Source organism: Myodes glareolus, chromosome 25 (genome assembly GCF_982192425.1).
Source record: "Myodes glareolus chromosome 25, mMyoGla1.1, whole genome shotgun sequence".
Taxonomy (NCBI): domain Eukaryota; kingdom Metazoa; phylum Chordata; class Mammalia; order Rodentia; family Cricetidae; genus Myodes; species Myodes glareolus.
In genome coordinates, this window is record NC_142050.1 from 32,696,394 (window position 1) to 32,720,343 (window position 23,950).

The 23,950-nt window shown below is 42.4% G+C and overlaps 1 protein-coding gene across 4 annotated transcripts in view; it reads left to right on the top strand.

The window, feature by feature from the left end:
• Cald1 (caldesmon 1) overlaps positions 1–23,950 on the top strand; it is a 223,669-nt gene that overhangs the window by 104,619 nt on the left and 95,100 nt on the right. For all 4 annotated transcript variants that reach the window (XM_085683798.2, XM_085683800.2, XM_085683797.2 and 1 more), the window contains exon 3: positions 18,818–18,930. In XM_085683798.2, the coding sequence (XP_085539924.2) occupies positions 18,860–18,930 (71 nt within the window). In that variant the 5' untranslated portion in view covers positions 18,818–18,859. The remainder of the gene's footprint in view (positions 1–18,817; positions 18,931–23,950) is intronic.

The window sequence follows — 23,950 nt, forward strand, 5'->3', positions numbered from 1 at the left end:
TTTTGATTGCTCCTCCTGCCGCCAAAGGATAGCCAAGTTGAAGTGAGACAGCCTCTCTTTGCTAGGGTCAGTGCAAACTCTTTTTTTTTTTTTAATTTTTGCTATGTCACATCTGTTTTTAAAATATGACTGAGACCTTGACTTAAATCTGCTTAACTCAAAAAAGCAGCAAGAGAACATCTTGTTTTCATGAATGTCCAAGGCCCGTGTGTCAACAAATAAAAGATCGGTTTGTAGTATTCTGAGCGTAAAGCTGCTTGAGAGATATCCTGTCACGGGGATAAATTTCTTACGAGCTGTTTTTTTGCTGGAATTGGAAAGCAAAGCTTGAAAGCACGGTGGACCAGCTTTGTTTCAACCAACAAATCTCTTCTTGCCAGTGGGTGAGAACCACCCTTTTAGCTGTCAGGTCATTGACTTGGATGGAATAGGGGTCTGGCCTCTCTTTCCTGCCTCTTACCCCAGTTCAGATCTTAAATGGACTCCTCTTGTCTGCATAAATTCTAGCAGACAGTGCCCTGTGGGTCATTATTTTTGGATTCCTTAGGACCTGGGTGGGAATGGAGGTGGCAACAGATCACCATCCTGAACAGTTGGCCTTCCTGACCGCTTCTTTAGAGGAGAGGAATGGGAAGGATTTGGGCTTACCTGCGCTTAGAGGACCGAGCCTGGCATGTAACAGGTGTCAGTTAATATTTGATAAAAGAACGTGAACCCTAGTGTCTATGTTCCTTTATGAGAGCCATCCTATATACGGATGGATGCCACCCACGTCTGAGAAGCAGCCAGCATCCATAATCTGTTCTAACAGCGAAGAAACCTTTAGACCCTTCTCGCAGCCCATGCTCACGGCAGCTTGCGGTTCTATGTCTATCATTGCTAACCTCCACCAGCAGTTGTAAGCTTGGGGTGCGAGCAGACGGGGTAGCTATATTCACACCTCATATCCACACCCTCGTCTGGTCTGTATAGCAGCAGTAAAGCAACCTGGGGAGGGAAGGCTTTGCTTGACTTGTGCATCCAAGGGCATAGCCCATCATTAAGGAAAGTCTGGGAAGGAACTCAAGACAGGATCCTGGAGGCAGGAAGTAAAGCAGAAACGACGGAGAAACACCCACTAGCTTGCTCCCAGTCTCACTTTCAGCTGCCTCCAAGGACCACCTGCCCAGGGCTGGCGCCGCCCACAGTGGGCTGGGCTCTCTCACATCAATAATTAGTTGATCCGGTGCCCCAGAGACTTGTCTAAGGCTAAGCTCATGGAGGCATTCTCTAAACTGTGCGTCTCTCTTCCCAGATGACTCTAGCTTGTGCTAAGTTGACAAAAACTAAATAATAAAATGAAATAAAATAAGCCAGCACCCCCCACAAAGTATCTGGTACACACGGCTGGCACTTCGTAAATATTTATTGGCTGCTTTTTGCTGACACTTGCACCATGGTGACAATTAGACACCCTCAACCACTCTTGATTATAGCTTGGTTCAAACACAATGAGGAAGACAATGGAGCTTATAATGTGAGCTTGTAAGGACTTTTTGCATGGTGGCACATCCATACTCATTTAACCAGACATTCCATTACAAATGCCTGCTGAAAATCATGGTGGGATGGGCCAGTCAATCCTGTCTGTATTTTCTCAATGTAAACTTTTCAAGTTCTTTCTGCCATCCAGGCTATAATTAATGTTATAAGATAACAGCCATTTCAGACTGCTTAAAAAAACATTATTTATTATATTTTTGAGTGTTTTGCCTGCATGGATGTTTGTATGTGTGCCGTGTGTGTTCAGTGCATGAGGAAGCAGAAGAGGTCCCTAGACATTGTGAAACTAATGTCACAAGCTATGTTAGCCACCATGCGGGCTATGGAACCCAACAAGGGTCCTCTACAAGGGCAACCAGTGCTCCTGACTGCTGAGCCATCTCTTCAGTCTCAGTTTCAGATTTTTTTTTTAAATCTAGCAGACAATTAACTCATTCCAATGGAATTGATCTATGCAACTTTATCTTCATTATCAAGAAATCCAGCTGGGCAGTGGTGGAACACGTCTTTAATCCTAGCACTCGGAAGGCAGAGGCAGGCAGATCTATGTGAGTTTGAGGCCAGTCTGGTCTACAAAGAGAGTTCCAGGACAGGTTCCAAAGCTACAGAGAAACCCTGTCTCGAAAATAAATAAATTAATTAAAATATAAATAAATAAATAAATAAATAAATAAATAAATAAATCCTGGCCCGCCACCCTACCTGGTAAAGGCAGTAAGGTATTTTGGCAGCTGATGGGCACATGACTTAATGTCCACATCCACTTGTTCAGTGGTCACACTTCACCCAATGGGAACAGGGTGAGTTCATTCCCGCCATTTCATTTTTGCTGCTTATGTAGACGAGGTTGACATTGGAGTGATTTGTGAGTTCTGGCATGTCCCAAGAGAAACGCTGGTTTGTTTACAAGAGGTGAAATTCCACAATAGCTTTAATATTATTATTTGTGCATTTGAAAACATTCCCAAAGAAACAAATGTGGATGCAGGAAAAATATTGGGGGAGAAAAGAAAAATAATACTCCAAATTCTGACCAGTTCTATTTTAATAGGTCGAGCTGACTGCCAGCTGGACACAGGGCTGACTACTTGTAATCTATACTTTTGGTAGGCCACATGTAGTTCTTGGAACTGTTTATATTAAGCTGCTGAAATTTAATTATTCTAAAATTGGCAGGGCTCTCTTTGATTATTTAATACAGAATCGCTTAGTCATCTCCCTACATAGTGTGGACAGCTTTTGTTTAAGTGTGAATAATTGAAAAATGCAAATGAGGTCTCAAAAAGGTTTTAGGTCAGGTAGAAAACCAAGAAATGATATTTAAATTTTTTTTCAAGATCCTTTAACAAGTGGTGGCCACATGTTTTAATCTGACAAGCGAGGTACCTGTCAAATTGAAGTCCTAAATTGCAAGTCCCCTTTTCCTCTTTCCTTTGTGGATTTTGTCAGAAGCCAAACCTGCTGCTGTGGGTTTCATAGGTTCTGTAAAGCCTGATCTAGCAAGAGGATAGAAAAATCAAGAATCAGTCATGCGCAAAGAGCTTTCTTGTGGTCAGAGACAAATCTGGGCGTTACTGCTGGGTGTCACGGACCCCTCTCCCCTTTTCGGTTGAATGTGGATCTTGCCATCCTGAAAATGACTTACCTTTCAAACGCCAAGCAGCTTCACAGCCTAAGAGGAAACCAACGGGCACAATGGCACTCTTCCCTTTATTTTCAAGTCTAAGTGGTACCCAAGGTCTCCATTTGCTTCCTGGGAATGCCCATGGCAACCTCACACTCTGGGTGAAGAGAGCAGTTCTGGGACCACTGGTAAGTCCTCTGTGGCCACTGCGTAGTGAAGCCTGGCCTGGGAATGGAAGTCTCATAAGCAAACATTCAGAACCGTGCCTTCTGTTTCTAATTACTGAGCATGGTTAGAGAGCGAAATTGGGCTACACTTTTTTTTTTTCAGACCGATGGAAGCATTTAAATGAGCTTTCAATGTCAGTGTGCTCTAATTATGATGGAGGAGTGGCATTTCCAAAGGCCATGGAAATCTGAAGCTTTTCAGTTCAAGTCTGACTCTCTTCATTCCTTATGGATGTCTTTTTCCCCCCTTTGTATCCTCTTCCCTCCGATACAGATGTCTATCTACATCCTCCTTCCCGAAACTGGAACGCTCTTCTGTCTAGCACAAAGTTATTCCTCTACAGAGGAGAAACACCCAGCTGTAATCAAAATATAAAACAGAGCTCCATTCGGCCACCAACACCAACCCCAAGGTCACTAGGCCTAGCTGTTAGTCAACACCTTCGATGTTTGTCTGTGTAGCGAGGAAGCAACGCCCTGTGCTACGCTACAGTCTAAGAAGCATGAGGCAAATGCTGAGTGGAAGAAAAGAAATTGGCTAAGAACTTGGAAGGGTAACGAAAGTTATCCTCACCTGAAGGAAGCCGCCATCTTTCATGGACTATATACATGAACCCAGGAAGTCACATGTAAGCCATACACAAGCTGCCTGGGAGGATTATGCTCCTGGATCAACTCTGGACTCAAGTCAGTAAGTGTGCTGGTTGTTAGTTAAGTCTCCGATGTAAGCCATTTCTTCTATAAAACAAAGTCTAGATACTCCCCACTTACAAAGAAATTGGACCTGCTGTTTGAGGGGGGCTCGTGTGGAAAGAAGAGAGCACATTCCAATTCATTTCGTCTGTCAGTTTGTATGGTTGACTTATGTAACGATTGCGTCCAAAAGACTTAGTGGATCATGTCTCTTGGTTTGGTTTCAGCGCTTTTCATTGCAGATTATAAATTTCACGGAGACAGTTTCTAACTGGGATCATAAATTGCAGGGGTGCGTTTGATGATAAAGACAAACAGAAGTTGAAACATGTACTAAGGAACAATTAATGTGCAATTAATATACTACCAACCCTTCACAGAAGTATTGCCCTAAACAAAGCGCCTCTAGGTTATACCTTGGAGTTGTTCCTGGTAGCACAAATGGGTCCGTATCTTGTTGTCCCTACTCTTTCCGCCTCACTCTGGATCTGATTTGACCACCAAGCTGGCAGTGTTGAATGAGCCAAGCACCAAGAGCAGAGATGTGTAAGTCAGCAAGTAAAATTATCATACATCACATTTGACGGCTCAGAACCTTCTGATCTTCATTTCCAAATCAACTTCTCTGGGACCTTGTCCCTCGATGTGAAGAGTGATCTTTATCCAAACAACGCCCTAGCCTCTTCGGAATGTGCCCATCATTTCGCTTTCTCACCTGCAAGTACCTTATCAAGCAACACTGCCCCACCCCAAAGACTGCCCACAGGACTACCGAGAGAGCACCCACAGGCCAATCTGGAGAATACTTTCTGCTTCACATTTCCTTAATTCTTCTATATATGTGCAAGTGTGTCACCATGTGTGCATGTGTGTGTGGAGGCCAGAGACAACCCCAGGTGTCATTTTTCTGGAGCCTTCTACCTTGGTGTTTTTGAGGCAGAGTCTCCCACTGGGATCTGGGTCCTACTGATCAGGCTAAACTGGCTGACCAGAAGCCCCTGCTCCTAAGCCCTGGGATTATATATGATTGACCATTGACCTTGAAAAATAAAGCAAAACTCAAGTGCTCATGGAATAAGTTATCTCTCAGCTTCATCCTCTGTTCTGTCTGTCTGTCTGTCTGTCTGTCTGTTTGTTTCAAGACAGGGTCTCACTGTGTATCTCTAGATGTATGAACTCACTCTGTAGACCAGGCTGGCCTCAAACTCACAGAGATGTGCCTGCCTCTGCCTCCAAAGTGCTAGGATTAAAGTGTGTGTCACATTGTCTGGCTTCATTTTCTGAATTTTTATGCAGCCTCTAAACATAAGTGAGTTCTGAGCACTTGAATTGGGACTAGTGAAGCTGAGGAACTTAATTCTTAATTTCAATGACTTTTGGTTTATTTACATTTAAATTAACTGACTGGACAACACAGATTTACATGGCTAAAAATCTTTTTGACTTTAACTTTACACAAATGGTCATATTACCTTATGTTAGCTATTTTTCTCATTGTTATGGCAAAAGCCACCTATATAAGGAAGAGTTTTTTGGTCTCAGTGTGAGGGGGAATGTCATCCATCATCATTACAGGGAAGTCATGAAGGAACAGAAGACAGATCACATGGTCTCTGTAGTCAGGAAGTGGAGTGGTCTGCAGTGGAGCTGCCTATCAAACCTCAAGACCCACCCCTGTGACTGTGCCCTCCAGCAAGGCTCCACCCCTAAAGGTTCCACAGCTTCCCAAGACAGCACTACCAGCTGGGGAGAAGAGTTCAGATGCATGAGCCTGTGGGGGTGGCATTTCCCATCCTAACCCCCGCTCACTTCTACCCTACTCTTCCCAGGGATGCACGTTCACATGGCAGTAGTATTTCATGCTCTCAGCGGCAAGCACCTAATCCCTGAGACTCCTTGGATAATTCTATTGGTGCCAGCTCTCACTTGACATCTGAATTATGTCTATGAATTATGTCTAATGATTGTGTCTATGCTTCAGTTGTTGACATAAACACTGAGAGGGTACATTCAGACCCTTTTCTCCTTTTTAGAAAATCTGTCTATTAATTTAAATCATATGGATATAGTTAGTAGAGAACCATTATCTTTGCCTTAGAGCTCACCTCTAACACTGACTTTTTTTCTGGAGTCCAAGAAAGTATCAGTATCCCTGTGCTGAGTCTTATTTGGTATTAACCTGCACTTTCGTCTAACTCTCCTTGAGTATATTAAGGAAAAACAACTCAACTTTTAAGCAAGGGACAGAAGCATGGTTTTCTATGCTTTCTCTTCTTTTCATTCTAAGCAACTTTCAGGTTGCTCTAGGTATTAGTCCAGTATCAGCCCTTGTTTCCTACTTATGTGCCGTGGTTCAGAAGCTAATGCCAAAGCTACCCATTTCTCCGTGTTGTTTCTTGAAATGCGGATGGACTCCCTCTCTGTACTTGGGCAGACCAAATAATGATAATCACAGAATTTTTAGAAATGTAGAAAGCATTCAGATGAAGGTGGTGCTGTTCACGGTGACACTTCAGGATGTCACTTAGAGTCATTAACCGTGTTGTCCTTCCAAGGGGTGGGGGTGGGGGAGATACAAACAGCTTTACTATACAACCCCACATTGGTCGACTTCCAGAAGGTGAAAGAGGAGTCTCAGAAACATTGCCATGAGTAATGTGATGGCTATCGAGTTTCCTCCTTCACAGATGGAGCAATGTAGACAGGTAAAGGTACTTTGAGTAGACAGAGCAGCAAGAAAGAGGGGAAACCAGGCCACAGCCTGCTAACCTTCTCAAGGAGGGCTTTGTGCATTGAAGCCCAGTGGTTAGAGAGAATAAACAAAATGAGAAAGCAAGACTCCTCAACCTTGCTGTTTTAGTTCTTACAGCCTTGGTGCAGGCCTTGAGACAAGTGCTCTGGTGATGACTATTTTTCAAGTGGCAAAGATTTTAGGGAAAAGACGGTAAATGGTTGAGCTAAAGTTAAGTCCAAACTGTTCATGACAACCCATTTGTTTATGTGGTTTTTTAGTCCCCAAAGATCGACTCAGTTTGGAAAAGAGCAAAGCAAGTTGATGAATTGCTTTTTTAAAAAACAAAAACAAAAACAGAACTTCATTTTCTAAAGTCATAAAAAAAAAAAAAACGCTGCAGTTTTAGGGTGGAACTACGGCAAACGTGCATTTACATTGCTTTAGAGATTCATATGCTATCTAGTACCAAGATCTTTGATTCATTTCCTAAATGCTACAGTTAATAAAGTGCAAAGAGATGAATTTCATATAGGAATATAATTCCTATACTCAACTATCTAGTATAAAAATGCATTGACTCAAACAAGGTGCTCTGAGTGCCTACTATGGCCCAATCATGAAGGGCTGGTTTTTATGCAACTATTTCTATTCTTTTTTTAAATTTTTTATTAGATTTATTTGTTTTATTACGTATACAACATTCCTTCCATATATGCTTGCAGGCCAGAAGAGGACACCAGATCTCATTATAGATGGCTGTGAGCCACCATGTGGATGCTGGGAACTGAACTCAGGACCTCTGGAAGAGCAGTCAGTGCTCTTAACCACTGAGCCATCTCTCCAGCCCCAACTATTTCTATTCTTAAGTGGCCTCCGGAATGAAAACACATGCAAAGTAAAATATCAATAAAGTAATGAATGCTCCTTAAATAAAATAATTGATGAGCTATAGAAATGATGAAATTATCAATTGTGAAAATGAGTTATGGCTTCAAGGGGGAGTGCTCCTCTTACTGAAGGTCTTCGATTGGGCATTTCAGAGGAGATGATATTTGAGTCAGGAACTGATGACTGGATAGAATCTGGCGAGTGAGGCGAGAAAAGGTGCTCATTCCAGATGGATGGGGTGGAATAAATAAAACATAGCATGAGAAAATTGCAAAGCACATTTGAAAACTAATTAGATAGATATAATACATATGTCTTTTTAAATTTCTGATGCCATGGCACTTTCAACTTGAAAGGAGAATTAGTGATTTCTAAATCATAAGATTTTTTAAAAAAGAACCCACTTTGTATTTAAGTTTTTTATACTTAGAGAAAATACGGGTATGCCATGCTTAGCTCTTCATCTTTACTAGAGAGGAGTCCAGGAATGAAGGAATAAAGTCAATTCAGTCTGTGGAGTAGGTTGAGTCTCTGCATGCCATCTAGTCCAACTATCTCACTTACAGAGAAGAAAATCTCAGTTGTGTTGTGGTTTTCCGGTCTCCTATGTTCAGGGTAGAGGCTCATACATGGGGACAGCTAAGCAGCTAAAGAGAGTGAAGATACTGCGGAAAACACAATGGAGAACCTACTAGGATGTTTTGTACCCAGAGATCACCCAGTATCTTTCTGATGAAGAAAGGCATCACTGAGTTACAGCAACAGCACAGCAGATATCAAAACAAATCTTTAGAATGGACAAAATACACTCCCGACTCTCTCCCATGAAGCTCTGTATTCCGAGAACAAAAGTCAGTGATGGGCATGACCCAGTGTTGAAGCAGACAGTGGACCTGACTATTAGTCTGTTTTTTCTGCTGTAACAAAATGTTTGGGGCTGAATGTTTATAAAGAAGGAAGTGACATCTTCTTGGTCATTCCTGGGAAGACATTCTGGTGGATGGTATTACAATGGCCCATAGTGCCAGAAGGAAGAGATCTGCCCCATGGCAGGAAACCAGAGAGCAGGAAGCTACCAATCATACTCTTATAGCCACTCAGGTGAGAGAACTGCCAGGGTCCTTGGAGAATGGCTTTAGTTCTTTTCCAACTTCAGAGTCTCAGGGACTGTCTAACCTTCTACTAAGGCCACCTCTTAAATGACTCACCATCTCCTAATGTCACCATATCAGGGACCAAACGTCTATCAAACAATGGCAGCTAGAGCCAGACAGAAGCTTGAAGAAATATAAGGCTGAGAGAAATATAAAGAAATATAGAAGGCATGGTTCAACATACGAAAATCTGTCAATGTAATCCACCATATGAACAAGCTGAAAAATAAAAACCACACGATCATCTCATTAGATGCCGAAAAAGCTTTCGACAAATACAACATCCGTTCATGATAAAGGTCTTGGAAAGAGCAGGGATACAAGGAACATACCTAAACATAATAAAGGCAATATATAGCAAGCCAACAGCCAACATCAAACTAAGTGGAGAGAAACTCCCAGCAATTCCACTGAAATCAGGAACAAAACAAAGTTGTCCACTCTCTCCATATCTATTCAATATAGTACTTGAGGACCTAGCTAGAGCAATAAGACACCAAAAGGAGATCAAGGAGATACAAATCGGGAAAGAAGAAGTCAAACTTTCACTATTTGCTGATGATATGATAGTTTACATAAGCAACCCCAAAAATTCTATCAAGGAGCTTCTACAACTCATAAACACTTTCAGTAATGTACCAGGATACAAGATTAACTCAAAAAAATCAGTAACTCTCCTTTACACCAATGATAAATAGGTTGAGAAAGAAATCAGAGAAACATCACCCTTCACAATAGCCACAAATAGCATAAAATATCTCAGAGTAACTCTAACCAAACAAGTGGAAGACTTGTATGACAAGAACTTTAAATCTTTGAAGAAAGAAATTGAAAAAGACACCAAAAAGTGGAAAGATCTCCCATGCTCTTGGGTAGGTAGAATTAACATAGTAAAAATGGCAATCTTACCAAAAGCAATCTACAGACTCAGTGTAATGTGTATCAAAATCACAGCAAAATTCTTCACAGACCTCGAAAGAATGGTACTCAATTTCATATGGAAAAGCAAAAAAAAAAAACCAAAACCAAAAACAAACAAACAAACAAAAAAACCAAAAAACAGGATATCCAAAACAATCCTGTACAATAAAAGAAGGCATTCTGGAGGCATCACAATCCCTGACTTCAAACTCTACTACAGAGCTACAGTACTGAAAACAGCTTTGTATTGCCATAAAAATAAACAGGAGGACCAATGGAACCAAATAGAAGGCTAGGATATTAACCCACACACCTTCGAACACCTGATTTTTGACAAAGAAGCAAAAAATATCAAATGGAAAACAGAAAGCATATTTAAAAAATAGTGCTGGCATAACTGGATATCAACAGGTAGAAGAATGAAAATAAATGCATGTCTATCACCACGCACAAAACTCAAGTCCAAATGGGTCAAAGACCTCAACAGAAAACCAGCCACACTGAACCTTATAGAAGAGAAAGTGGGAAGTACACTCCAACCCATTGACACAGGGAACCACTTCCTAAATATGACTCCAGCAGCACAGACACTGAGAGAAGTAATTAATAAATGGGACCTCCTGAAACTGAAAAGCTTCTCTCTAAAGACACGAAGAAGGGTTTGTGTCATTCCTTATTCTTCACCTCATAGTGTTCTCTCTTTTATTATTTTTCCTTTGTGCATGTTTCCCTTTGTACCAAATTTTCTTTCCTTTTTTCTTTTAAATAAGGTCAGCCTTGTATTAGAACTTTAACTATACCTGCAAAGACCCTATTTCAAATAAGGACACATTTCAACGTACTGGAGACTAGAACTTAACATTCTCTTTGTGTATCTCTCTCTAGCTGCCTGTCTGCTCTCTCTCTCTCTCTCTCTCTCTCTCTCTCTCTCTCTCTCTCTCTCTCTCTTCAGGAGTACAATTCAACTTAAATGTAAGAGAACATGTCAGGAGGGAGAGGGAAAATACAGGTGAAGAAACTCTGTTCTTTTCTTTCTATTTATTCTATGCTCTGAGAAACAAAATTTATTGATCAAAAGTTTTTAAAAAACTAAAAGCTAGCCCATCATATCATGTAGGATAAATCTAGCAAGTGCTCCTTGGGGAGACTGCCATCAGCCCCTTCAGTGTCTTTGAAGCAATAGGTTTTATTCTTAATGCATTCTGAGATAGTCAAGGCAATGAGCCCTACATCCTGAAGACTTCCTCTACTCTTGTCCATTATTTGATTTCAGATGTTCTGGAAATCAATAGGGTATAATTCTCTACAAAGGCCCCATTCCCTAATAATTGAGTGCTAGGTTGGAAACTCACCTACTTGTGACCTTTTCTTGTTTTATGCTTTCTATACATGTGTGCATGTGTGAACACACATGTCTAAGGTGGCTTGTGCTTGCCACAGAACTTGATCCATACAGAAAAAGAATCAGGTTCAATCTTTTAAAAGAGTTTCAGGAAACATACACAGTGAGGCCATATGCCCATGGGGGAAAACAACAATAATCTTATTAATGTAAAATAAAATACTAGATTTCTTAGGGCTGGGAGAAGTTCAGTTGGTAAAATGCTTGCCACACAGGCAAGAGGACCTGAGTTCAGACCCCCAGCACCTGATGAAGATGCTGGACAAAGACAACTATAAGTGCAATCCCATCCCTGGGGCTGGATGGGAGCATGATTTCTGGGGCCTGACTGCCAACCAGTCTGACTGAACTGGTGAGCTTCAGATTCAATGTGAGACTGTCTAAAAAAAAAAAATAGGTAGTAGGTGATAGAAAACAACTGCTTACAAAGAGCTATGGAGAGGAACAGGGTCTGCGGGCTGCAGTTCTTCCTAAGTACTACCGAACTTAATGTACTTTACTCTTTGGGGGTTTGGGAGAGAAAGTGGGGGAAGAGACAAGATTTCTCTATGTAGCTCTGGCTGACCTGGAACTCACAAAGGTCCCCCTACCTCTGCCTTCCAAGTGCTGGAATTGAAGACATGTGTTGCCACACCTGGTATGTGTACTTCACTCTTTCGGTAGGAGTTTTAGCTATTCAAGTGATAAGGTATAACTATTGTTAGATGTTGAAAATACCTTAATTTTGAAAACTGGAAATAACAATTGATTGCTCCTGAATCTCAAAGAATAACAAGAAAGAGGGTCCTTTACTACTATAAAAACCCAACTCTAATTGAGCTCAGGACTCTCCATTTATTCCAATACATTGGACATGTGGAGAGACTGAGTTTGCAAACTTGCATAAAATAAAGGCTCTTTGTTTTTACATATGGGACTCGGTCTCCTTGTTGGCTTTTGGAGGACTTTGCAGATTTGGGCATAACATTAACCAAGAAATTAAGTGTTCAAAAGGGTGTGTGCACGTAAGTATGCAGATGTGTGTAAGTGTGTGTGTATTTGTGAGTGCATGTGTGTGTGTGTGTGTGTGTGTGTGTGTGTGTGTGTGTGTGTGTAGGCCAGATATTGATAGGAGTTTCTGAGGTTCTGAGGTTCAGGACCCTTGATTGGCTGACATTTGTCTAGGGGTGTCCTGGTGAGTGTGTGCTGCTGGGTGGATCCTATCTACAGCGGTTGGAACATTAGGCATTTTCTTTGGATGGTCTGTTCTTGAGTGGTACTCAGGTAATCTTAGTTTATGGTCTTTCTTGCAACCAGGTAATGCTTCAGGGTAAACTTCTGAGATTCAGGCCTCTATTAAACTTATCAATGGTTGAGTCCTACATTGGCAGGTGATAATGGTTGGAAGTAAAGAACTTCCTTTGGGTGGTCTGTTTCTCTTTAGCTTATCATGGCTGGCTCCTACAGTTAAAAGATACTAATCAAAAATTGAACTCAATTTTTTTTGAGGAGAAGCCTCGTATTTGATTCACTGGATATGGATATACTTTGATTCCCCATCTAGGGCAGGAGATGGAGAAGAAATAAAGTCATGCAGAGGCAGAAGGGTCTCTATGAGTTCCAGGCAAGCCATAGCTACAGGAGGGGGAGTGGAAGGGGAAAGAGGAGGAGAAATACACAAAAATACTACCCCTATCTGTAAACGGAGGTTGCATTCATTTCCCAACTGCTCAGAACCGAATAATCCACACAGAAACTATATTAACACTTCGACCAATGACTCTAGCTTACTCCTAGCTAGCCCTTACATCTTAAATTAACCCATTTCTATCAATCTGTGTATCACCACGAAGCTGTGGCCTACCAGTAAGGTTCCTAAGGTTCTGACATGTCCTTCTCCTTTAGCAGCTACATGACATCTCTCTGACTCTGCCTATTTTCTCTCTATATCTCTGTTCAAATTTCCCACCTGGCTTTATTCTGCTAAGCCATTGGCCAAAATAGCTTTATTCATTAGCCCATAAAAACAACACATATACAGAAGGACTTTCCATATCATCTCCCCTTTTCTGTCTAATTAAAAAGGAAGGTTTTAATTTTAATATAGAAAAATTGCATATAAAAAATAGTTATCAAGCAAGAATTACAGTTATAATATTTATATCTAATTTATCTTTTATCATAACTAAGGAAAACTGTAACTATCTGTCTTCAACTCTATCAAAGACCCCAGAAGGATATAATATTACCTAAGTAAACAGGAAGTGCATTGTAAGCAACTTATAAAACTTTAGAACTGACAGAGACATTTCATTTTATTTAGGTGCCTGTACAGTCACCTAAAGTTTTTCTGTAACATTGAGGCATCCATTTTCAGCCTACAGGCCCATAATATCTGGCAGACTTTTCCATGAAGCAGGAAATTTGTTCTGCCTTATACTGGCAAAGTTGGGCAGTTGCTTTCTTCTGTGTCCTGTAGAATGTCTGGCAGTTTCTTCATGAAGCAGGAACCCTGAAGGGCCATTGTGTTCTTAAAAGTTTCGCAGTCAACTTTTCTGTGGGTCCTGCATGTCTAGTTCATACATCATACCATCATGCAGTCCAGGCAAGAACGGTTTCTTGCCCAAATGGCTAGCCTTGTCACATTAAAGGCAAATTTCGTAATGAGTTTTTTCAATGTTCATCAAACCCTCTGAAGTAATTGGTGTTGCCAGAAGCAGATATGTCTCACTGTAAAGTCTAATTTCTTAAAACATTTAAATGCCATATTCCATAGGTCTTTGAAGTGTTGAAGATATTTATATAACTGAAATATATCTCTGTATATCTAGAAAACCTAACTAACATGACTATAAGTTTGACTATTATAAATGACTACCTATTAATCTGCAATTTTTAGTTATACAGTATATTTTTAAATGAGTTGTATAAACATAATACCTTAAACAACAGTAGAAATATACATATAACAAGATAGACCTTAAATTTCTATCATTAAATCAAATTCCATACCAATTTAAAGTATTCAATTCTATAGCGTATCTCTCTTTAAATAAAAACATTTATAAACAATCATTTTGGGAATTTGGGCCTTGTTTTCTCCAAACTTCTTCCTGCTGTTTGTTGTGCAAAGTATTTTTAGGGTTCACAGAGACCTTTTGGGGGATTGTTCCACCAAGCCACATTAGCCTGGAATATATTCACATATCCTCAGACCCAAATTTTGAAGTCAAAATACCTTTATGTTGGTTTAACTTAGTAGCCCCCAGAATTAAATGTCTCTCTGCAGTCAAAAAATTCAAAGAAAAATCAATAATATACACAATCCAGACTCTCTGTGTATATTCCATCTTTGCATGGCTTTTTTCCTTTACTCTTTTAATCTATGACTGTCTGTACTCTTTTATATTACTTTTACTGTCTCTTTAAAGACTTTATTTTATTTTTAAACATATTTCTTTTACAACTGAATTTATATAGAATTTATATATTTATTTATATATAATATTTATTTTGAATTTCTATATTCTTTTACTTCTCTCTTCCAAGCCTACATACATTTATCCAACACTGTGACCCATTCAGAGGTCTTTTTTATCTGAATCTGTCTTTATTGTGAATCTGTAATCATTTTCTGACCAGGAGCATTTTTTTTTAATGCTAAGTGGGTGTGACTAGGACCAACTCCATGGCCCTGCCTGTTTATTCCACCCAGTCCAACATGGTGGAGGCTTGTATACCACCTCTGCGAGACATGCACACCACCCCAGCTCCAGGGGAGCAGCGAGTCTATGTCACATTAAACAAGTTGTAACATGCTGCTCACAGAACCCGATTAAGTACAGGACCTCCTGAAAGAGTGAGATTTCTGTCTGCCGGCACAAACCAGGAAGCCGGAACTTAAAGAAGCCATGCAAATTTTTGCCACTAACACTGAGTCAGGAAGATTTCTCTTAAAGGAGCCTTGTTGCCAGCAAGCAAAGTCTATCTGGAAAAAAAAATGCAGCTACCAGGAAACTGTGCTTAACTCTGTTCTTTTGTGTCTAGAATTCCTTCCTACGCTCTCTCAGTTTTTAGGTGGATATAGTTGCCTCACGTTGGCGCCATTTGTAAACGGAGACTGCATTTTGTTTCCCGACTACTCATACCTGAATAATCACACAGAAACTACATTAATTACAACACTGTTCGGCCGGTGACTCTAGCTTATTCCTAGCTAGCCCTTACGTTTTTAAATTAACCCATTTCTATCAATCCCTGTATCACCATGAGGCTGTGGCCTACAGGTAAGACTCCTAAGGTTCTGGTGTGTCCCCTTCAGCAGCTACATGACATCTCTCTGACCCCGCCTACTTTCTCTCTATATCTGTTCAGATTTCCTGCCTGACTTTACTCTGCTAAGCCACTGGCCAAAATAGCTTTATTCATTAGCCAATAAAAGCAACATATACAGAAGGACTTCCCACACCTACCTCCTTTGGAAGCACAGGAAAAGGAGGAAAGGAAGGCTCGGGAGACCCTGAGGTACTGGTGAGATACAGAGAAAAGGACTTGGGTCCCATCCTGCCTCTCTTCTAGACCATGAGCTCTGTAGAATCTTTAGCCAAGGAGGAGACAGTGTCCACATTTTCTGAAACCTGAAGCATCCGCTTACTCCTTAATCATGGAGCACGCCTGTCTTTAAAAAGCCCAGTGTGAGAAACTGTGTTGTAAAGACAAACGCAGCCCTGGGTAGGGACAGATCTGTCTCAACAAAGGCTGTTTACTTGTTAACAAAAGGAGCCCCATCATAGCTTATACAGTAATCCCTGGCCCACATCTGGATTTCCCGAAAGTTGGTCAGGAATGTCTGTCTCATCTATGGATTCCTCCTTTCGCTTGCCAGTCTCTCTTGTGGCACCCAAGAGCTTCGTAGTTGCTAAATTCTCTCTGCCTGGACATTTCATCACCCTGGTTATTGTGAGTTACTTCCTATCCAATTTTACTGAAAAGTATTCAGCACCGGCTTGGGGGAAGGGAGGAAATGAGGAGAAATATGTGCTGCTGCTCCCCAAAAAAGAGAGGAATCACTTAAAATTCTACCTAGACACTGCTTCTCCTACACAGGAATAGGGCAATGTTCTGCTTAAGACCAGCCAAGAGCCATTTTCACAAATGCACCTCCCTGCCATACAATATGCACAAGCACACATACACACACATGCACATGCATAAACACACTCCCACATAAGCACACACACAAGCACACACATCAGCACACACCACACATAAATAAGCACATACACACACAAGCACACATATAAAACACACACACCACACATACATAAACACATACACAAGCACACACACATAGACACATGTACAAGCACGCACACACGTGCGCATGTGTACACAGACACAGACACACCCAACAACCGAGAGTTGTGCCACACAGTACACAGATGAGTTTTGCCTTTCTACCAGACACCCACAGAACATACTCCACAAAGGCACTGGTTCACAGAGTTGCGTGATAAAACACGTTTGTGGTCCCCCCCACCCCCGTGCCCACAGGTACATACCCAGCCTATACCCAAATCTTAAGTAGCTTTTCTATGGTTAGGAAAGAAAAATGGCCTTCAAGGAAGTAATAAAAGGTGGGGAGCAGGGGGGGCAGAATTGGAGAAAGAGCTGCAGGCGTGGGGGCGCCCAGTAACCACATGGGGTTGTTTACCTATGCTGCTGTCCTGCAAACCAGTGGTTTCTGGTCTTCTCAGGACCCAGGCCCCTTGGCCAGGCTCTCTGACACTTCCAAGACACAGGCTTAAGAAGCTCAGCACTGGGACTGTCATGCAGCAAGCAGATGCCTGCATAAATCTGATAGGCAGAAGCCACCAACCATCTCCGAGGGGATTGTCCCCACTACTGAAACATTACAAAGCCCAAATGGTTTGCTTACAAGCAAACCTCTTTCTCCCAGCCCTGTCTGCTACTGCTATAGTTATTTAAGAGGTGGTTTTACAGCCGAAGAGTATAGGAAAGGAAGAAGGCAGAATCTCCCTGTCTTAATGTACCAGCATTCTCGGTCTACCGTCCCCACGGCTGCTCCATAAACCTACGGTTGGTCAGAACAGCAGGCAGGAGAAAAGTTTTCAGGTGACCTCATAAAGGCCCCCGAATCACTTTTGTTTTTTATTCTAATAATTATAGAGAGTTCAGACTAAAAAATGTATAAAATTGTAGGGTCTTGGTGGGGAGAGAGCTTATTAAAATTTTCCCCTCCAAGTTAGGTTCCCACTCCATTCTTTAACCCAAGCTGGACTTTCAGTGTCCCAAGTCCTTGATTACATGCATGTCCCCCAACATCTGATCTGAGAAAGACCTTTCTGGTTGGTGAAATGCGAAAAGAAAACCTTGCTTCGTTCATGACTGCAACTCTCTTGTCTGAGTGAAGCAAAACAATTGGAGATTTTTAAAACCTCCAATAAAACCCCAAACTCAAGTTTCTAAAGATTCATAAACAGTTTAATACCTCAGAGAATGCAGAAAGTGAGAAAAAAAATCCAAGCATTGCATGGTTTTGTTCTTATTGGCTGAGATTTGATTTTTGTTTTTATGAACTATGCAAGTAGTGAGGGCAAAATAGTTTTATGCCAATTTATTTCAATTTTTTTTCTGAACTCGTTTTCAAACAAAGCTGCCATCCTGTAATGGGCCTGGCTTTTCCCATCCTGATTTTCTTGCACAGGACAAGTGCCTCATCTCATCTGCATAGAAGGTGCTGGAAAACATTTTTGTGATCTGAGTGCAGCCAGAGCGAGCGCCTAGGAATCCAGAGGAAGTGGAGGCCTCCTGCCTCACACAGGAAGCAATCTTCCAGCAGACCTTAAATGTCAGATTCCAGGCTAGTTTAACTAACCACTGACAGCTCTGTAAACAAAGCAGGGACAGGAGCCCACTTCCCCTTTCCTGGGAGTCATTTTGGGTTTGGGGACTGTGGGGGAATTCTGGAACATTTGACTGCATTGCACAGATACACAAGGGAAGCAGGCTTGGTATTTTTGAAGGGCTGGAAATTCTTCCCGGAATCAAAACCATCTCCGAGGAGGTAGGAAAGGGTGAAATGGTTGGATTACATCTGGGAGAGAGCCGGGATTTTTGAGCTCCGAAGACTTAGCCGCCTTCCAGACTGCTGTGTCCTGGAGATATTTTTTTCTCCTATGATTTCTGCAGACAAAAATCCCAATACTAACACTTTCAGAATATGCAAATGCCTGCAGGCAGCATTGCTGAGTTCTCTTTTACTCCGCCTACTCTCTACGTATTTCTTGCCAGTTTTCTTTTCCTCTCTTTATTCCCCTCTTGCTTTTCTCTTTGTTCATTTTTGTAAGTTGTCTGGGGTTCGACGTGTGACAAAGGACGAGATCATTCAGTTGTTCTGAAGTCACTTTGTCAATATTTGTCCCTGTGAGTCCTTCTTGCTTTCTGAATGTAATCCTGGGCTTTGACTTTTCTTTAGTAGTTTGAGAATGAGAATTGACCACTGGCTGCCTTTTCAGTATTCTAAGGTATTTTTCCTAAAAATAAAGAAAAGATGGAGGGACGAAAATGGTAGGGGCTAAGGCAGGGGCTCATGACTCGTTGGTGATCCAGACTCTGCCTCTTTCCTTTTAGATCCAGATTATTATCTGGGCTCCCTAAACCTACAGCCTCACTATGGATGACTTTGAACGTCGCCGAGAACTCAGGAGGCAAAAGAGGGAAGAGATGCGGCTGGAAGCGGAGAGGTAAGAGCCCAGGTTGACTGACACTCACATTATCAGCAGTGTTCATATCCAGTCATAGTGACTTCCTTCTGAAGGGCCAAGTGCGGCCATATTGCACATCAAACGATTTGTAAAGTCGTTTTCCTGTTAAAAGTCTAAACTTTATACTCAAAAAAAGGGGGGGGGGGGGAGAAAATAGACAATTTTCAAGGAAAAAAAAAGGAGATTGGAGAAGAATCGAACAATTGCATTTTTACCAAGACTGTGTGCACTGTGGAGTTTGTAAAGGTAATTCGCAAGACATGAACTAAGGCTTAAAACCACTAAAATAATACTGAAACGACAGAGAATCTGAATACTGACTATTGGAAGGCGCTTAGCAAGTCCCAGACGAGTCTTATTTCAGATTTTATTCTTATTGGAAAGTCCATGCCTGGTCATCTGCATCAGGAAGATTAATACCGACGATCTGAGTTATTGGGGGGAGGGTGCAGTTGGAAGCTGCCGTAATATGTAAGGCCTTTGAGGTGGTGGCTTGGAGGGCAGGTTGGAAAAATGAAGCATTGACGTGTGACATTCAGGGTGGAAATGTGACCAAAGGACAGGGGCATCTAAAGTGCCTGTGATCAGATGTTTAAGGGAAGCAGGCCAAGCATTCACAGGGAGAAAATTGCTGCATGGTTTTGCATGCCAGTAATTCCGGTGCACAGATGCGAAGCATGGCGGGTGCAAGTGACCCCCTTTTGGAGTACAAGACTGAAAACCGAAACCTGTAACCAAAAGTACCCTGTTCTCATGCTCTTTCTTCTACGGACCTGGAGGAAGGATCCCAAAGACAATGGAAAGTCTGGCCTTGAATGAACATGGCTATTCATGGAATGTCTATGCATGCATCATTGCGCTATGGACTAGGGAGCACGTCATGCTCTGCCTCTTAGCTGCGTGGCTCTGAGCAAGTGACCGCTAAGTCACAGTTGTCTTATATAAAATCAGCATAATATCTACCCAGTTTCTGTGGTTGTCACGAAGATTATTGAGCTTTACGAATGGCCTTACCCACGTAGCTGGCGCATAGTACGTACAGCTAATAACTGTTGTTATTATTATTATTAGTGCTACTCCTAACCATCCTCACTAAGCAGCAGCCAGCAGGTACAGAGCGGGAATTAAAGAGCAAGGCCAAGAGCAGGAAAGGCAATCCTCACCCTGAGATGAAACTTGTCTCAGAATAGTTTGGGGGTCGAGGAGTGGCAACCTTTGGAGCAAGCAATAACGGAGATAAATAAAATGGAAGCTATCCCAACCAGGAGTGGGAGTTTGGGAAAGGGAAGAAGGGGAGATGGGGGGTGGGATATGTTCGTCACACAGGATGTATCTATCTATGCTCAAAAAATAAGAATTAATCAGTAAAAATTTAAGACACACAAAATGAAGGATATAGCAAAGGACCAGTGGTTGCCAGGAGCTGGAGAGGAGGGAGGGTGAATGCGTGGGTGGAGCATGACCCACAAAACCATCTGTGAGGTACTGTTATGGGAGATGCATGTTGTTGGGCTTGAACTTGCTGCAAATTGTGGATTCCAGGTGAAATGACACATGAATACAGCTATGTCATCCACTGTGCACGTACGACACTGTGTGTGGAGTGTAGATAATGGCAGAGGCTGTGCCTGGGGAGGGGACGAAGAGAATATGGGAACTCTGTCATTTCCACTTCTCTGTGACCCTGAAATTATCATGAGAAATACAATTTATCAATAGGAAAAGAGGCGAGGCTGAGGGGTCTGAGTAGGTGAGCAAATGAGCCACGTACGCTCAAGGCAGAAAGGACCTGCTGCAGAGAGGATGCGGAGAGCTCGAGAGAAAGGTCTTAGGCATCTTGGGACCTTAACAAGGAGGCTGTATGGGAGGATCATGGTGGTGAGTGCTGAGTATAGAGGACTGAGATACAGATACGCCGAGACTGCCAGAGTTGGTTTCAAGTATCTCTCTGGTCACGAGAGCCCGAGTCAGAGCACTGACTGGGAGGAAAGAGATCCCGTATGGCAATGAGCAAACCTCACAGGAGAGAGGGAAACTCACAGAAAGACCAAAGACTGTAAGTCCCAGATGTTGAATGGCAGTAGAGTAAAGTAGCCTGAAATAGAGTGGTTCCAAGGGTCGGGGCTACGGATGCTTTCATTTGTTCCCAACATGTATTTATCAGACATCACCAAGAAAAGCCTCCACCTGGTCCCCAGTGGGGAAAGGTGAGGAGACGCCATTCTTGGTGGTCTCAGGAATAGTGTTGAATTTCAGGTAGAAACCACATGAACTTGGGGATTTTCTCCAGATGTTTGGATTTTTTTATTTAGAAAGGAAGAGAAAATCTTATAAGAAAGGTCTATGGGGGCAAACCCACTGTCATGGCTCTATAAAAGCTAAAGTCATATCCCCCTTGTACCCCAAAAGCCAATGTTAAGAGTAAGAGGTCATAGGGGCATAATGGAAACTATCACAGGAAGCAAATTAGCAGAGAGATGGAGGAAGCCCAGGGATGCATGGGTTAGACCAGGGGTGAGTTAGACCAGGGATGGGTTAGACCAGGGGTGGGTGGGTTAGACCAGGGATGGGTTAGACCAGGGATGGGTTAGACCACGGGTGGGTTAGACCAGGAATGTGTTAGACCAGGGATAGGTTAGACCAGGGGTGGGTGGGTTAGACCAGGGATGGGTTAGACCAGAGATGGGGTAGACAAGGGATGGGTTAGACCAGGGATAGGTTAGACCAGGGATGGGTGGGTTACAGCAGGGATGGGTTTGACCAGGGATGGGTTTGACCAGGGATGGGTTAGACCAGGGATGGGTTAGACCAGGGGTGGGTTAGACCAGGGGTGGGTTAGACCAGGGGTGGGTGGGTTAGACCAGGGATGGGTTAGACCAGGGGTGGGTTAGAGCAGGGATGGGTTAGACAAGGGATGGGTTAGACAAGGGATGGGTTAGGCCAGGGGTGGGTTAGATGAGTAGACATGAGAGGTGTGTGGGCACCATCCAGACAGGAGGAACATACCTCCTGTCCAATGCAGGGCTAGCTGGCCTTGGGTTCTCTTGGACTCGCTCTTTACCCAGCGAATGTCTCCTGAGAACCAATCCAGTTGAAGTCTGAACAGAGATGGGAGGAGGGATGGTGACCAGCAGGCAGGACCCATGTGTATCGCAAAGGACTGCAGGGAACAAGAGAACAGGGGAACAGAGGAGCAGCCTACAGGAAGCTGGGGGGGGGGGGGCGGGCTTGGGGGAGAAAATAGCTTTGTAAGCAACGCCTTGCACAGAGCTCTTCCGCTCCTTTGCTCACCGTGTCCGTAGGCAAATAGGAAGCCAATGAGAAAAACAAGAGAACCATCTCAGTGGTTTGAGCCAGACTGTGATTTAGAGAGAATAAGCCTGATTTTCTCACTGCTGGAACCCTCAGGACTGACCACACAGCTCCTGAATTCATCTTTTGCAGCTGGGTGGCAATGTTGGGAGGACCAGGATTTATTTTCTGCTAATGTCAGCCGTCAAAAGCCTATATACTAAAGCTTAATTAGTTTTTTTTCAATAACCTAGAACTAATATATACTAATTTATCCAAATATTGTTTAGCCTGCATTTCTGCTTATGCTTAACTATGGTCTTATATTTGTATGAGTTGACCTGTTCATGTTCCAAAGTGTGCTACATAGTTACGCTATGCTAGAATTAGGTAAATCCCTTCAGCATTTGGTAAAAAATCTGATCATTTATAGCAGTAGTGAAAGTTAGGCTTGATGGTCTAGCCAGCTTTCACGGGCTAGCACAGGGTGTGTACAGGAAACAGATGGTCAAACCAGGAATCAAGGGCTTTCTAAAATCACAGTTCAGATCTGAGGACAAAGGGCACATGAGACCCTGGGCAAGTCCGTCTTCCTTTAACTCTAGACCTTGGCTTCCTTTGGCCTGAGCAATGAGTATTTTTTTCAGGGGAATTAGAGTTCATTTCCTTTGGCTTTTGGTATTGTCTACTATTTGCAATAGGTCATATATTGCTTGTTTCGAAATCAAATAAATAATATGAAATCATACATTTAAAAAAAAGTTATTCTGAGGCCCTGCACAATTCACCTTGGGCCAGGCTTGGGGGAAGACTTAGCTTTCCATTGGACTTAGGGAACAAAAGGAATTCATCCCCCATGTTGAATGACGGTAGCGTAACTTAGCCTAAAGTAGAGTGATCCCACGGGTCGGGGCTACAGATGCATTTGGCCATTCCCAGCGCGTTGCTATCAGGCATCTCGTCTGTTCTAAGCTGAGTCTGGATACCAAGGAAAGGATGGAACAGCAGAGCACAGAATTAGGAAGAGCATGGGGTGTGCGCTCAACATATATAAAGCCAAAAGATGATCAGAAAACTGTGGTTCTGTCACCCCAAACGTAATATGTACCCTCATACGGGTTTGTTCACTAAATCTGGCATAGGGCCTTGGTATACATCACTCCTAAACCCCTGTGCAGAAAGGAATATCCCAGAACAAAAAAGAGTCTATTGGTTTTCTTTACCCACTAAGACTTTCCAAATAAAATATCTTGTTTTAGTTTGGTCTTACTGACTTTGGTTAGAAGATATAATTCTGCTTTTCAGTGATAAATAATTAAAAACTTATATTCTCATTGAATGTCACAACCGCAAATGAAGCTAAGCCAGGTTTCCAAGCATTTTTATTCCTCAGAAAAAGCGGTTTTAAATGATCATTTTACAAGCCAGCCGCAAGGCTGGAGGGATGGTACTTGCTGCTTGATTCTAAAGACTGGAGTTTCATTCCCAACACTCATGTCCAGAAGGTTACCAAAGCCTGTAGCTCTGGCTCCAAGGGATCTGACCCTCTCCTGGCCTCTGTGGTATCCACACGTACCCTCACACACCCTCACACAGACATACGCACACAGATGTACACACACAAGTAAGATAACTTTGGAATATATTAAAAGCTAACCGCACATTTTGTACCGTGTTGTCTTTCCCGTGCCTGAACTGCCATGGCCAC